Source organism: Gadus macrocephalus, chromosome 12, assembly GCF_031168955.1.
Source record: "Gadus macrocephalus chromosome 12, ASM3116895v1".
Classification (NCBI taxonomy): Eukaryota; Metazoa; Chordata; class Actinopteri; order Gadiformes; family Gadidae; genus Gadus; species Gadus macrocephalus.
In genome coordinates this window covers 8,269,168-8,283,567 of record NC_082393.1, presented here as the reverse complement: position 1 = coordinate 8,283,567, position 14,400 = coordinate 8,269,168, and the positions used below count along the sequence as shown (strand labels likewise).

General features: G+C 44.6%; 1 protein-coding gene and 1 long non-coding RNA gene across 2 annotated transcripts; both read right to left on the bottom strand.

Moving 5' to 3' along the window:
• Nucleotides 1–4,909: 4,909 nt before the first annotated feature.
• LOC132470006 (uncharacterized) lies at nt 4,910–12,381 on the bottom strand. Its single transcript, XR_009528549.1, has 5 exons — nt 11,729–12,381; nt 11,490–11,628; nt 11,319–11,407; nt 11,074–11,194; nt 4,910–5,312 (listed from the first exon to the last, which is right to left on the bottom strand). It is a non-coding gene; the product is annotated as an uncharacterized LOC132470006 (long non-coding RNA).
• Nucleotides 8,401–10,380, bottom strand: LOC132469794 (putative nuclease HARBI1). Its single transcript, XM_060067864.1, has 2 exons — nt 10,246–10,380; nt 8,401–9,565 (listed from the first exon to the last, which is right to left on the bottom strand). Exons 1-2 carry the CDS (start codon nt 10,378–10,380, stop codon nt 8,534–8,536), a joined length of 1,167 nt encoding a protein of 388 aa, XP_059923847.1. The 3' UTR covers nt 8,401–8,533.
• Nucleotides 12,382–14,400: the final 2,019 nt, after the last annotated feature.

Genomic DNA, 14,400 nt, shown 5'->3' with positions numbered 1-14,400 from the left:
GGGCCTGGTAAGACATAAGAAACTGGGCCTGGTTAACACAGAGGACACTCGGCCTGGTAGGACATAAGAAACTGGGCCTGGTTAACACAGAAGACACTGGGCCTGATAGGACATTACCTGGGCCTGGTTAACACAGAAGACACTGGGCCTGATAGGACATTACCTGGGCCTGGTTAACACAGAAGACACTGGGCCTGGCAGGACAGAATAGGACAGAAGACACTGGGCCTGGTAGGACAGAAGTCACTGGGCCTAGTTAACACAGAAGACACTCGGCCTGGTAGGACAGAGTAGGACAGAAGACACTCTGCCTGGTAGGACAGAGTAGGACAGAAGACACTGGCCCTGGTAGGACAGAAGAAACTGGGCCGGATGCGACAGAAGTCACTGGGCCTGGTGGCACAGAAGATACTGCGCCTTGCTGCCTGTGTGGCCATACAGATGACTACATCAGGCTGGTATCACAAAACCGGATAGGCGCTCATAATGAACCCCATTGTTTAAGTTTGAACACTTGCCCATCCAAAGGTCCTGGCAAAACTGGAATGCCAGTTAATTTGAGTCCTTCCTGAAGAATGTATGTGAACGGATGTGGTCCATCTGTCTGAACCCAAGGTTCAAAGGTCTTTTAGGGCCCTCAAAGAATGGTCTGGGAATGGTCTGACAGAATACACTAGGACTGGTAGGACAGAATACACTGGGACTAGTAGGACAGAATACACTGGGACTAGTAGGACAGAATACACTGGACCTGGTAGGACAGAAGACACATTACTCTAACTCAATTAAATTCTAATTAAATGACCTTGCATCATTTTTATATCACATTAAATTACCTATTTACCTACCATCATTGAGGGAGCAGCTAAAACAAGGTGGAATGTTGTGTTTAAATCATTTACATTTGCGGGTACATGGTTGATAACTGTTTAACCACAATGCAAATAGATTTTGCTGTGCTCGATAGATGAATCGACCAAAATCGGTTGATTTATCTATCGAGCACAGCAAATATATTTGTATTGCGGTTAAACAGTTATCAACAATGTATCCTCAGTTTTGCAATGAAAGCAAGTCATAATTTTTGTCGTAGTCCTCCTCATCCTCATCGTCATCCGCTTATCCGGGGTCGGGTCGCGGGGGGAGCAGCTCAAGCAGGGGGCCCCAGACTTCCCTTTCCCGGGCCACATTGACCAGCTCTGACGGGGGGATCCCGAGGCGTTCCCAGGCCAGTGTTGAGATATAATCTCTCCACCTAGTCCTGGGTCTTCCCCGAGGTCTCCTCCCCACTGGACGTGCCTGAAACACCTCCCAAGGAAGGCGCCCAGTGGGCATCCTTACCAGATGCCCGAACCACCTCAGCTGACTCCTTTCTAAGTAAAGGAGCAGCGGCTCTAATCCGAGTTCCTCACGGATGGCTGGCGTCTCCCTAAGGGAGACGCCAGCCACCCTTCTGAGAAAACTCATCTCGGCCGCTTGTACCCGCGATCTCGTCCTTTCGGTCATCACCCAGCCCTCATGACCATAGGTGAGGATAGGAACGAAGATCGACCGGTAGATCGAGAGCTTTGCCTTGCGGCTCAGCTCTCTTTTCGTTACAACGGTGCGGTAAAGCGAACGCAATACCGCCCCCGCTGCTCCGATTCTCCGGCCAATCTCACGCTCCATAGTACCCTCACTCGCGAACAAGACCCCGAGGTACATGAACTCCTTCACTTGGGCTAAGGACTCATTTCCTACCCGGAGTAAGCAATCCACCGGTTTCCTGCTAAGAGTCATGGCCTCAGATTTTGCGGTGCTGATCCTCATCCCAGCCGATTCACACTCGGCCGCCAGCCGATCAAGTGAGTGCTGAAGGTCACAGGCCGATGATCCAATGAGGACCACATCATCTGCAAAAAGCAGTGACGAGATCCTCAGACCACCGAACTGCAACCCCTCCCCACCACGACTACGCCTCGATATCCTGTCCACATATCACAAACAGGATTGGTGACAAGGCGCAGCCCTGGCGGAGACCAGCACCCACTGTCGTAGTCCAAATTGTATTATTGTCTGTTTGTTTTGACGGATAAAGAATATCAATTTGGCCATGGGCGTTATGGGCAAGCAATAAAAGGCTCTATTGTTCTCTATCTGTTCCGTTTGGCCCATACATTGTGCAATCCTAATCATTAGTTTGTTGTTTAGTGTTACTTAATATATTATTTGTTATCTACTTGTGTATCTGTTGGTCTACTTGCATGTTAAAATACAGAAAAAAACGGAATTTTCTGTAAATGGCCCCAAGCATGTTCCCCATAATTACTTTCAAAACTTGCCAATTCAAAGGTCGTGCTTGACTCATACATAACTCAAATGCCAATGGAGCCCAAGTATGTTGATTCTACAGCAACATATTTTTCAACACGTAGAGCTCATTCCCTCTACAACTCTAACCACAACTCTATCTTTCCATTAATCTAAGGGAAATCATGGTTGCTGTGGTAAGCGATCGAGTTCAGTAGCAGCAGTCATCAATGACTTGACTTATTCAGGTCCGGGTAAACGTTTCCATGGTAACAGCGAGCTCCACCAATCAAAGACGTCGACTCACACTTTAGGATTATGGGTAGTGTAGTGGTTTCAAATAAATTGCGAATAAAACGTGTTTTTCTAAAACCTAGATGTTCAGGTCTTTTACTTGTGGCTTCTGCAGGAGCATATACCATTGTTGCACAATGTAACGGCGCGTGGAACATATACTTTGGATGGTTACGAAATGATGGCTTAATCAAAACCTGTATGGTGAAAATTAACAGGAATTTTACTTCTGGAACCACACTATTGCGCTCTATATTGTAGGGACAATATAGAGCATGCAGGGATCGTGGGTGTGGTCGCCGTATTGCTTAGGTAAGCGTTGCTTACTGAATGTATGCTTACTGAATTAGTGTATGCTTACTGAATTACAATAAGTGTGCATTGTCATTATTTAGCCAATTACTGTCTTCACCTGGGTAGTCTGCGTAGTTAATTAAACAGCACCCTAAAGCCGCTGTTTGCAGCTGCTGGGTGGAGTGTGAGCCGGGTCAGCTGCGTCCGCGCGCCCTTGCCGGCCACCAAGGTGTACTCCTAACTTTGCATCAGTAGAAGTGCTTAATCCAACAGCGCCTATAGCCGCTGTCCACAGCCGCTGGGGTAAGTGTGAGCCGGGTCAGGTGTGTCCGCGCGCCCTTGCCGGCCACCAAGGTGTAGGCTACTCCTGACTTTGCATCAGTAGAAGTGCTTAATCCAACAGCGCCCTATAGCCGCTGTCCACAGCCGCTGGGGGGAGTGAGCCGGGTCAGGTGTGTTCGCTCGCCCGTGCCGGCTACAAGAGTGTACTGCTTATTCGGTGTGGGGGGAAGTGCAACTTGCCAGAATGGCCGCACACCACTGCAGCATCTGCAGCGCGGCGATGAGCACTGACGATGGGCACAGAGAGTGCCCTGATTGCCTGGGGGCCGTCCACGTGCTGGAGGACGTAGACAACCCCTGCAGTGCAGCAGTTGACCTGTCCAAGGGGGAAAGACTTCGCCGTGCCAACCAGGTGCGCGGTCACGCGCAGGAGGGCAGGGCGGAGAGGCGACGCTCACCCCGTCGGTCGCCCCGATCCCGTAAGCGTGGGCATAAGCACACGCGCAGACATTCGGAAGATCGGCAGTATGAGTCTCCCCGTAGGTCTGACGAAGAAGAGACCTCCAGGCCGGCATAGTGCCCCGCCCCGGCTGAGGCAGCAGGGGTATGGAGCCAGTTTCCTGCCATAATTCAAACCTGAAAAAAAAAGTTTCAAAGGCTTGTAAGTCTGGGTTTGAAAACTCTAACACCTTGTAAAAAAGGTTTTGCAACACTGAAAAAATAGATTATAACCTGAAAAAAATTCAAACAAAAATTCAAACATCTGTAAACTTGATTTTGTGTTCTATTTTATCTTCTTCATCATTTTCACCAACACATTTTCAAAGTTCAAACAATTTCACCAGCGCAGTTTCAAATCTGGCACTGTTCTAACAGTGTATTTCATTGTTTCCCGGTTTTGAAACCTTGTAAATGGGATTCTGCAAACAGGTGTTCATACATTGAGAAATTAGTTTTGAAAGGTTGTATATTTAGTTTTAAAAACTTGTAAAGGTGTACGTTTACGCCATTCCAACGTATTTTTTCAGAACTGACTTTTCAGCATTGACTTTTCAGAGATTTGACCACACAGGCGCAAGCTTTGAGTCACGTGAATATTGGCAGTGTTCTGTCGCGCATATGTTTTGAAACTCCTGACAGTCAAGTCTGAAGAAAAAAAAAACGTTCCTGGGGGCGGGACCATTTAGCTAATCCACAACAACAATGAGACCACCTACCTGGAGAAGGTGAGCTGCCCGACAAAATGGTGTCAGAAAAACAATCTCCACCTCAACGCAAGCAAAACTAAGGAGATGCTGGTGGACTTTGGGAGGACGCAGGTGCGGGACTACACTCCTTTAACCATAAATGGGACCCCTGTGGAGAGGGTGGATACATTTAAGCACCTCGTGTCCAGATCACGATGATCTGACGTGGTCTACCCACCTGGACACCGTGGTAAAGAAAGCCAGACAGAGACTGTTCCATCTCAGGAGGCTGAAGATATTCAGAGCATCCAAACCAGTCCTGCGGAGCTTCTACACCTGCACCTTCGAGAGCATGCTGACTGGGAACATCACCGCAATGTATTGTGTATGTGACGAATAAAATCTGAATCTGAAATAATAATACTCAAAGTGATTTATAGATTAAAGTGGTATCACACTGCATGATGACTGACAATGAGTGATTAATTCTATAGCCATTAAAGTGTTCTTGGAACTGGGTACTGTCTTCTTTTTGTAAATGATGTGTTTAGGCAACAGGACAGTGAAAGTGCTTTGATTATTGAAAAAAAATTGGCAATATGATAGTAGAACTGATTTTGTAAAAGGGGAAATGTGGTTGAGATGTGGGACAGTGTTTTGTGTAACTTTGGAGGGGGGAAGGGGGGGCTAATGATTTTATTCAGAAACAGGATTTGGCTAATGATTTTTATTTAGAAACACGCTCACAGGGGATAGAGGATGCAGGGGTACACAAAAATTTGAATGACAAAATGTAGAGGTGTGGAAATAATAGTTTGTGCAGTTCCCAGTATTGGAGTGGATCATCATTTCGGTTGATGTGAGGTTCTCTTAAATAGCGCTGGACCTCTACGATGGCATCTGCTGTGGCACTATGAATTTGTCTGCTCCTCTGCACAGTTGCATCCAAATGTCGCCACAGTTGACCTAGGGAAAATAGACAGAAAATGTATTAAATATCATAACAAAATAAACACAGCAAAATCAAATTTTCTCTATCAATTTACCAGAGGAGGTGGAAGGGACTTAGGCCCAATCTCAATACTTCCCCTTACCCCTTATCTTACCCCTTACCCTTGAAGTTGCGCGTTCATGTGAGAGGTAGTGGTGTCTCAATACCCAATTTGATCAAGATTAAGGGATAAGATTGAGTGCTATGTACCCCTTATTTTTAAGATGATTTGAGAGCTCACTTGCTCCGCCAAGGGATATCCCAGAGCGCATAGCGAAACCGGCACATAGCGAAAACACTTCAACGATGGCGGCAGCATCTAAGAAGTCCCACAAATGTAAGTATTTTTCGCTTATAATTAATTTAAAAGTGACGACAGTCTTGTTTCGTGCTCTATACAGTCGTATACATATATATTTGCAACCATGTTCTTCTTTGAAACTTTGTTAAATCGCTAGTTTCATAGCTCATACAGTCACGCATTTCTCGGACTAGCCTGACTCCATGCATGTGTACAGATAACGTTATTATCCACGAATTACGTTTGATATCTGTGAATGACAGCACTTGCTTTCGCATATAATTAATTAAAAAGTGACGACAGTCTTGTTTCGTGCTCTATACAGTCGTATACATATATATTTGCAACCATGTTCTTCTTTGAAACTTTGTTAAATCGCTAGTTTCATAGCTCATACAGTCACGCATTTCTCGGACTAGCCTGACTCCATGCATGTGTACAGATAACGTTATTATCCACGAATTACGTTTGATATCTGTGAATGACAGCACTTGCTTTGGAGACATCGATCCGTGCTTTACATGTAGGCCTACCGTCCACAAAACAATTACGACAGTCTAGTTTTGTGCTCTATACAGTCGTATATATATTTGCAACCATAATTGAAACTTTTTTTAAATCGCTAGTTTCATAGCTCATACAGTCACGCATGTCTACAGATAACTTATCCGCGAATTCCGTTTGATATCTGTGAATGACAGCACTTGTTTTAAGACATCCACCTGTGCTTTACATGTACCATCCTGTATTATCCAGGGACGCCAGAGCAAACCCGACATCTGATAAGATTTCGAACAGAAAATGATCACAAATTTGTGAGATCGAAATTCTTGGCTAAGCAGCTATGGGAGTGAGTTATGCGATCAATGTTGTAGCCATTAATTATTGTATTATTAGGCCTATTATTGTAATCAGTTGTAATTAATTCCTGTCCATGCGTACATTGTTGTTGGTTATGATACAGGACACTGGTGAAAGAGATGGGGCTGGTGGGGATGATTTCAGGACAGCAGGCTGCCAAGAAGTGGGAGAACCTTAAGCAGAGATATAGGGTATGTGATGTTGTGGTAAAGAAAAAACTCTACATCTTCACAATTCAAGGCAATGAGTTACCAGAGCAGGGGATTCCCTCTCTGCCTTCAAGAAGCTCTCTTCCGAGTGCACCTCCCTTCTTGTCTTCTTCTATTGCTTGCACTAGTTCGGCACGTTTTTTTCTTATGTCAAATTGTATTTATTGTCACACTAGAGGTCTACTGTATATTGCTTGTAGCCTGAGATTTCTAGTACGTCACTTTGGACAAAAATGTTTGCTAAATAATTTGTCAATGCATACGTTAGTTGTATGAATTATTTAGTTTATGTTGTATATGTTGTGTGTCCTTCAAGGAGCTACGAACACCCAAAACCGGGTCGGGGACTGACAGGGGGGAGGTGACTGCTGCCAACTGGCAGTTCTTTGAGGACATGCACGAGGTGATGGGTGACAGGCCTGCAATGGACCCTCCTGTGGTGGTGGCCTCCTTTTCAGAGGATCCCACGCAACTCCTCATGGTATGTAATGAGTACATTGAGTGGTCTGGATTTTCTGAATAGCAGAATGTGAACATGCTCTTATTGCAATGTGCAGTCTCTCTCTCTCTCTCTCTCCCTTTCATTTATATAAATATATACATAAAGTACCGGCCATACAGCCATTCACCCTCACACACCCTCCTCCTGTGACTGTACTCACCCCCTCCACCCTGGCCTGGACGGCTATGAACCTTCTCCCAGCCATTGAACACTACTGTTTCCATATGTTTACTGTTCCGTAGTATTCACTGTACTTACCTCATTCTGTTTTATCACTTTTACCATCACTTCTCATTCACCTGTACTTAACATTCTGCAATATTTGCACTACCTTGCTGCTGTTTACTTATATCTTATTTCATTCAGTCTGTATATATCCTGTTATTTATACCACTACCCTTCCAGCTCATGTTTTACAGTCCAACAACTGTTAACTAACTATACTGTTCCTAATGCATATTTTTTTCATACTGTACATATCCTGGCTATCAGACCCTGATGGTTGGCCTTTGTCTAAAGCCATGACAAGATGGTTGAAACCAACCTTATTTACATCTATATGGCCATATGCCTTTGGTCAAGTACACACAAACATGACATGACCACAAACATTTAATCAAGATTGATTTTGTTCCGTTAGGAAATGGTTGAGCCTCCATTGGCACCCAGCACCTCTGCAGCCAGCCTCTCTGCAGCCAGCACCTCTGCACCCAGCCTCTCTGCAGCCAGCACCTCTGCAGCCAGCACCTCTGCACCCAGCCTCTCTGCAGCCAGCACCTCTGCAGCCAGCCCCTCTGCAGCCAGCCCCCCTGCAGCGACAGGCTCCCCATCTCCCTCACCCAGAAAAAAAAGAAAAAAAAATCCAGTACTGGAATTCCTAGTAGAGGAATCAGCAAAAGAGGAGAGGCGAAACGAAGAGGAGCAAAGACGGCACACAGAAAGTCAGGAGAAAACAGACCGTCTCTTGAGTCTTTTTGAAAAAATGGTTGACAAAATGTAGGGGTTATTTTGGTTTTGTTTGTTCATTTGTTCATTTTTTGCAGTTCAGTCGTTATTGTTGTACATATATATTTTTTGTGTTATGTTTATGTTAATTTTATTTAAAAATAATTTTGTTTACAAAGTGTTTCTGAACATTAATGCCATTCAAAACAGATGACTGGTGACAAACAGATCCACAAAACACTATGCACTGTGTATGAAATGATTTATTGCAATCAGACTTATACAGATAACATCTACACTAATGTAAAAAACCACCACCACCAACGTCAACACAAAAGAAATGTAAAATATATACATATATACATATGACAATTGTCATCATGGGGCTTGTGCATTGCCTGAAACTTGGGCAGCCAGTCTGTTTCTGACATCATTCCCAGAGGTTTCGTTGCATGCCATGGGTTCACGGGGAGGTTGGGGGTCGTGCCGATCTCCTAAAATGTCCTCATCTGGAACCTGAGTGTCACCATTGTCCATACACACATTGTGCAAAAAGGCACATGAAGCGATGACCTGTGGTGCAAATGTGGGCTTCACCTCTAAAGCCTTGAAAAGTGTCGACCTCCACCTGGTCTTCATCATTCCAAACGCCCTCTCAATTATGCTGCGCCCCTTTGCCTGGTGGTAATTGAACCTCTGCTGTACTTGTCCTTGCACTGGCTCCTTGAATGGAGTGATGAGGCAAATTGGAGTTTCCAGACAGGGATACCCACCATCACCCAGAAGGATGTAGCCCGCTGGGGGATACCGTCTTGCAGTATAAAAAGTGCTATTTTTCATAACGCGTGTATCGTGGACAGATCCCGGGTACCCCACATAAATGTCCAGAAACCTCCCATTAGAGTCACATATTGCCTGCATGTTTACTGAGTAAAAACCTTTGTAATTCAAATAGTCCAATCTGTGACGCTGTGGAGGTTTGATTCGGATGTGGCTGCCGTCGATAGCTCCAACCACATTGTGGAATGCAGGGGTTCCCGAAATGTTAGCAAATCCCTGACCAACTGTGGGCAGGTTCGCTGTTGGAGGAAAGCTGATTGCTCTGCCCAGATTGTCCCATATGTTCTGGGCCACTCTGTGGATGATGCGGTGAACTGTAGGCTTTGGCACGTTGAAGACACGGGACACCACCCGGTAAGAGAGTCCATGTGCTAGCCAATAGGTGTAGATGAGGACTTCCAAATCATTACCCCAGCCATGGTCCTGCTCCCTGTGCAAAAGCCTCTGTAAACTGCGCATTGCTGTTCTGCTGAGGCGGAAATCCTGCCTCAGCTCCGACTCCACATCCAACCAAATGCGCAGTACAGGCATGTTCAGGTTTAAGGCACAGTATCTGGCCGGAGCACCAGTCTGGAAAAGAAAAACATTACACACCATTAGTGGACTGAGTTGGGACAAAAATGCTGATGGAGATAATTGTCATCACTGTTAATAACTTAAGAATATATTAATCAAGTGCCTTGTATTAATACATTACTCTGTATGAATCAAGTAAGCAGGAATATGGCTTTTCACAGTTTCCGTGTGTGTAACTTAGATTATTAGGTGCTATTTTGTCTGCATATGTGCAAGAGCATGTTTAGACAAGAGGTGACGGGAAGGGTCGAACTGTGCTTCTCTCGAGCTTGTTGTTTTTGTTTATCTCCTAAATATACTACATGCAACTACGGAGTCCCGAAGTGAATTTTCAACGATCAAATGCCCCCATCAAACTACTTTAAACTGTTTACGTCTTCCCACAACAAAGCACATGGCTACAGTTATGTCTCCCCTCCCCCTGCACAAAGAACATAGTGACGGCTGTGCATCGATATTACCCACGAGTTGCATACATCCTTAACTTTTAGTTAACCGTCAAAGCAAAATATTATACACACAGATATTTACTGGGTTCCTATTCCAATAACATGTCATGTCATTTAGAATAACAAGTAGGCTACATGTAATTTGCCCGTGTCGAGCTCTACTGTTTTGGTTAGTTCGGTTAACGTTAAACAACTTAACGATGTTTGCAAACAATCCATACATACCAAAGTTTCATCCAACAGCACTTGGAGGCGTCGTAGACCTCTTCTCCTTCCTTGAAGTCTGCGATTTCTTGCAGACAATCGCAAAAAAAGAACCAAAAACATCGCAATGGACACGCACGCACTTGCAGACGGCATCTTCGAAGTGATTTGATTCCGGCGCTCTTCTTCTCTGGCTTTTATTGGCGTTTCGGCGCTCTGGTGACGGGGCAGCCAGCTGGCGACGATGAATGATGACGTACCCGAAACCAAGTCACGTACCCGAAACCGAGTGGCGTCTCATTTCATAGGGGAAAGATCTCAGCCCTTGGCCCTTACACTTGCAAGTGCTAGTGTTAAGACAAAGACAAGACAAAGCAAAAGGGGCAAGGGGAAGAATCGAGATTCGGCCTTAATCTTCATGGATCGCTGCTGATACAAGTGGAAATTATTGTACCGGTTTTTCACCTATCACTTGACTACACTCAGTGGTGAGCCTATTCACAGCTTCATCAGCCCTGGTTGGAGTGAGGAAGCCGAGGGATTTGAAACGTGGGTCCAGGAGAGTATAGAGGGTCAGGATACTGGTCTTTGGGGAGCGGCTAAGGGATTCCATTAACCTCAGTTGTATTGATTTGGTGAGTTGTTGGGCCATGTCAGTGTGGATGGATCAAAGCTGTTCACCGAGGGTTATTGAGACCATTTTCAATAATGGAAGAATCTTAGAGGCTGACACCCTCTTTACCTCGGACAATTCAATTGTAGCACACCAAGGCACTCCTTAATTATGGTAAACTCCATTAGAGTCAACATGGTGTCTTTAAAAGGGAGAGAAGCCATAGCTGCACTTACAGCTTCTCTATCTGAATGCAGCCTCTCCAACATTATAGTAGCTGTTCCACCTCGTCTCAACCTCCTTCAGCAGCTTACGCAGTGGTCTTCCCATGCGTTGCTGCATCTGGGCTAGACTTTCCTATACACAGAAAAGAACATATACAATTATAGTTGGACAGTGCTAAAACAGTCACAACAGGATAATGATACAGTAAAGAAAAGTGATGTTCCAAACAAAGAATATGCAGCACAAGCCATAATACCTTGGTACTAGACCGAAAGAATGTTACAATTCTTCTGGCACTTGTACGCAGATGCTCAAGTCCAGTTCCTCCACCATGGCCTTTAAACCCTGAGAAAACAAGAACACTTTTTAGCATGACTTTTAAAGATATATAATGTAGGTTAATGAATGATAACATAAAAATATATACCTATCTGGTGGGCAGAACATATGAAGGGTCCAGTAATTTTACCAGCCCCCTGAATCCCTGGTCGTTGACCATAGTAAAAGGCTGGCTATCCTTCACCACCATGTCCACTAGGCCTCGTCCATTACCTTTTTCCTGGAAGCTGGGCAAAAGAGACAAAACAAGTGAACAAGCAGTAACCTAATGGTATAGCCCTCTTATAATGCATCATGCATAAAAAAGAAGTGAACACCAAAACGCACGTGTGCAAGTCCCAGCAGGTGCTGTGGGTGTCTCCTCTTTCTCATGAAGGGCACGGTAATGCCTCAACATGGAAGATGTATTGTTATTTTAACCAAGAAGCTTGTTGCGGATTAGGCATTTCACCTATACAAACAAAAACAATCAATGCAAAAGACAACATTAAAATACACTATGCTACTACTTGCCAAACCATGCTTTAAAATGGATAGCAGTATGAATAGGCAAACCTTATTGGGAGAAATTCAATCAAAATGCTCCCAAACAGGGGAAAACCTTCTCTTTTAAGCAAACTCCATGATGACTTATGAACGTGATATGTTGCTTGATAATACCGCAAATGCAATGATCAAACTTTCTCCAACTACTGACAATATCCCACAAGTTTGTATTCGTGTACGGGATATCCATAGTCAAAATGTCCCGCCAATACTGAACCAATATTTCGAAGCAGTAGCCCGAGGCAAAGCCTCGAACGTCACACGCTACGTTATTTCGCCAATGTGAATCCTACTCGAAGCTGAGCTTCGCTGAGGAGCAGACATATTCGAAACACGCCCCGATGCCTCGACGCAAACCATTACATTACTATTTAACACTATTTTGGAGACATTTTATAAATGATACACATATTTTGAGTGCTTTATGTACCCATTTATCAAAACTTCCGCAGTGGCGGTGTCATGCCAAATTTGTACCGGTGTAAGTACCATATCGGCTCGGCTTCCAGATCGGCCTCGGGTCCGTCGTCTGCTGATTACGTCACACAATAGCTATCTACAGCAATAAGGTTTTTTATGGCTTAAATTAAAGAACCTGTAATGATCTTTCATTTTGAACATAGACCATTCCCAACCTATCTGTATGGATAGTTTTCTTCTAAAAACAAAACATCCCTCGGAATCATCTTGGCTGTTAAGATAAGCCGTCCGTGTTGCCAGATTGGGCACATTTTCAGCATGATTTGGCTACTTTGAATCACGTTAGGCTGGAAAAACGGGACATATGCCCAATCTGGCAACACAAACCGAAACTAGACTCGCGCTCACACATGTGCTCGCTGTTGCCTCGTGGTTGCTATGACTACAGCCAGAGCTACAGCACAAAACAGCCAATCACAACTGTCCGACGTACAGCCAATCACAATGTACGCCCATTCAAGCGTACAGCCAATGATATTGTGTAACGTAATCAGCAGACGACGGACCCCGAGCCGATCTGGAAGCCGAGCCGATATGGTACTTACACCATTCGCGCTCATGTTGCCAAAGACGCAATACAATTATACAGATAACGGATCGCTAGATTACGGTGGCGCTGAGCATTCACCAAATAAAAAAAAGTTTCACAGCTAATGTAGCCGTTAGCACACTCAGGATCTCGTAATTACGAGATAATATTTCATAATTACGAGATAAGGATCTCGTAATTACGAGATAATATCTCGTAATTACGAGATAAGGATCTCGTAATTACGAGAAAAGATCTTGTAATTACGAGATACGGATCTCGTAATTATGAGATAAAGATCTCGTAATTACGAGATAAGATATCATATTTACGACATAAGGATCTTGTTTACGAGAAAAGGATCACGCCTCTCATTCATCAATAACGTTGCTGGCTAGCTGCAGGCCGGCAAAGATGACGCTATCCGACGCTATCGTATTTAATCTCCTGCTCGGGTTGAGGCATTGGGAAATATTGATGTTCCTTAAAAGCGAGGAGGGCATTAAGTATGTCAACATTGCGCAGACATCTGAAGTCATTGGCCGGCAAAGATGACGCTATCCGACGCTATCGTACTTTATTTCCTGCTCGGGTTGAGGCATTGGGAAATATGGATGTTCCTTAAAAGTGAGGAGGGCATTAATATAAGTATGTCAACATTGCGCAGACATCTGAAGTCATTGGCCGGCAAAGATGACGCTATCCGACGCTATCGTATTTTATTTCCTGCTCGGGTTGAGGCATTGGGAAATATTGATGTTCCTTAAAAGTGAGGAGGGCATTAATATAAGTATGTCAACATTGTGCAGACGAAGTCATTGGGACTGCTCAGGAGAAAAGCCCAGTCGGACCTGCTACAAGTGGCTCTCTTCCTGCAGGAGCAGTTGAACCAGTACAGGATGCTTCACGGATACAAATTGATGCATCTGAAACTGCATCCAAGCAGGCTTGGTAGTCACTCATACTATCAATCTTTAAAGATATTTAAACTTTGACGCGACATTCGCGTGATGACAGCCAATCGGCGTTCTACAGCCTGGCCACTGAGTGACATGTGTAAGGTAACAGCCAATCAGCGTTGAACCGGCCAACTCAGTGCAGTGCAGTCCGGGGTGAACTGCAGTATGGAGGAGAAAGGGATTGTTGCCGTTTGCGACTCCCGGAGCTCTTTATATCATATTATACAACGGGGGACCTAAATCCAGCGATCTGATTGGTTCCCAACTGTTGTATAATGAGTGTATACATGGGTATCAATCACGTGACCTTTTTGTTGTAGCGGCCATCTTTAGGACCATAGCGCCAACAACCGAGTCCAGGTGAAATGGCGTTGGCTACCGTTAATCAGATGATCTCTCATCTATCTGATGAAGAAATGCAACGCTATTCCCAAAAAATTTATATTTTAGGTTTTGATCCATATTTACTTCCCAATCAATTACTG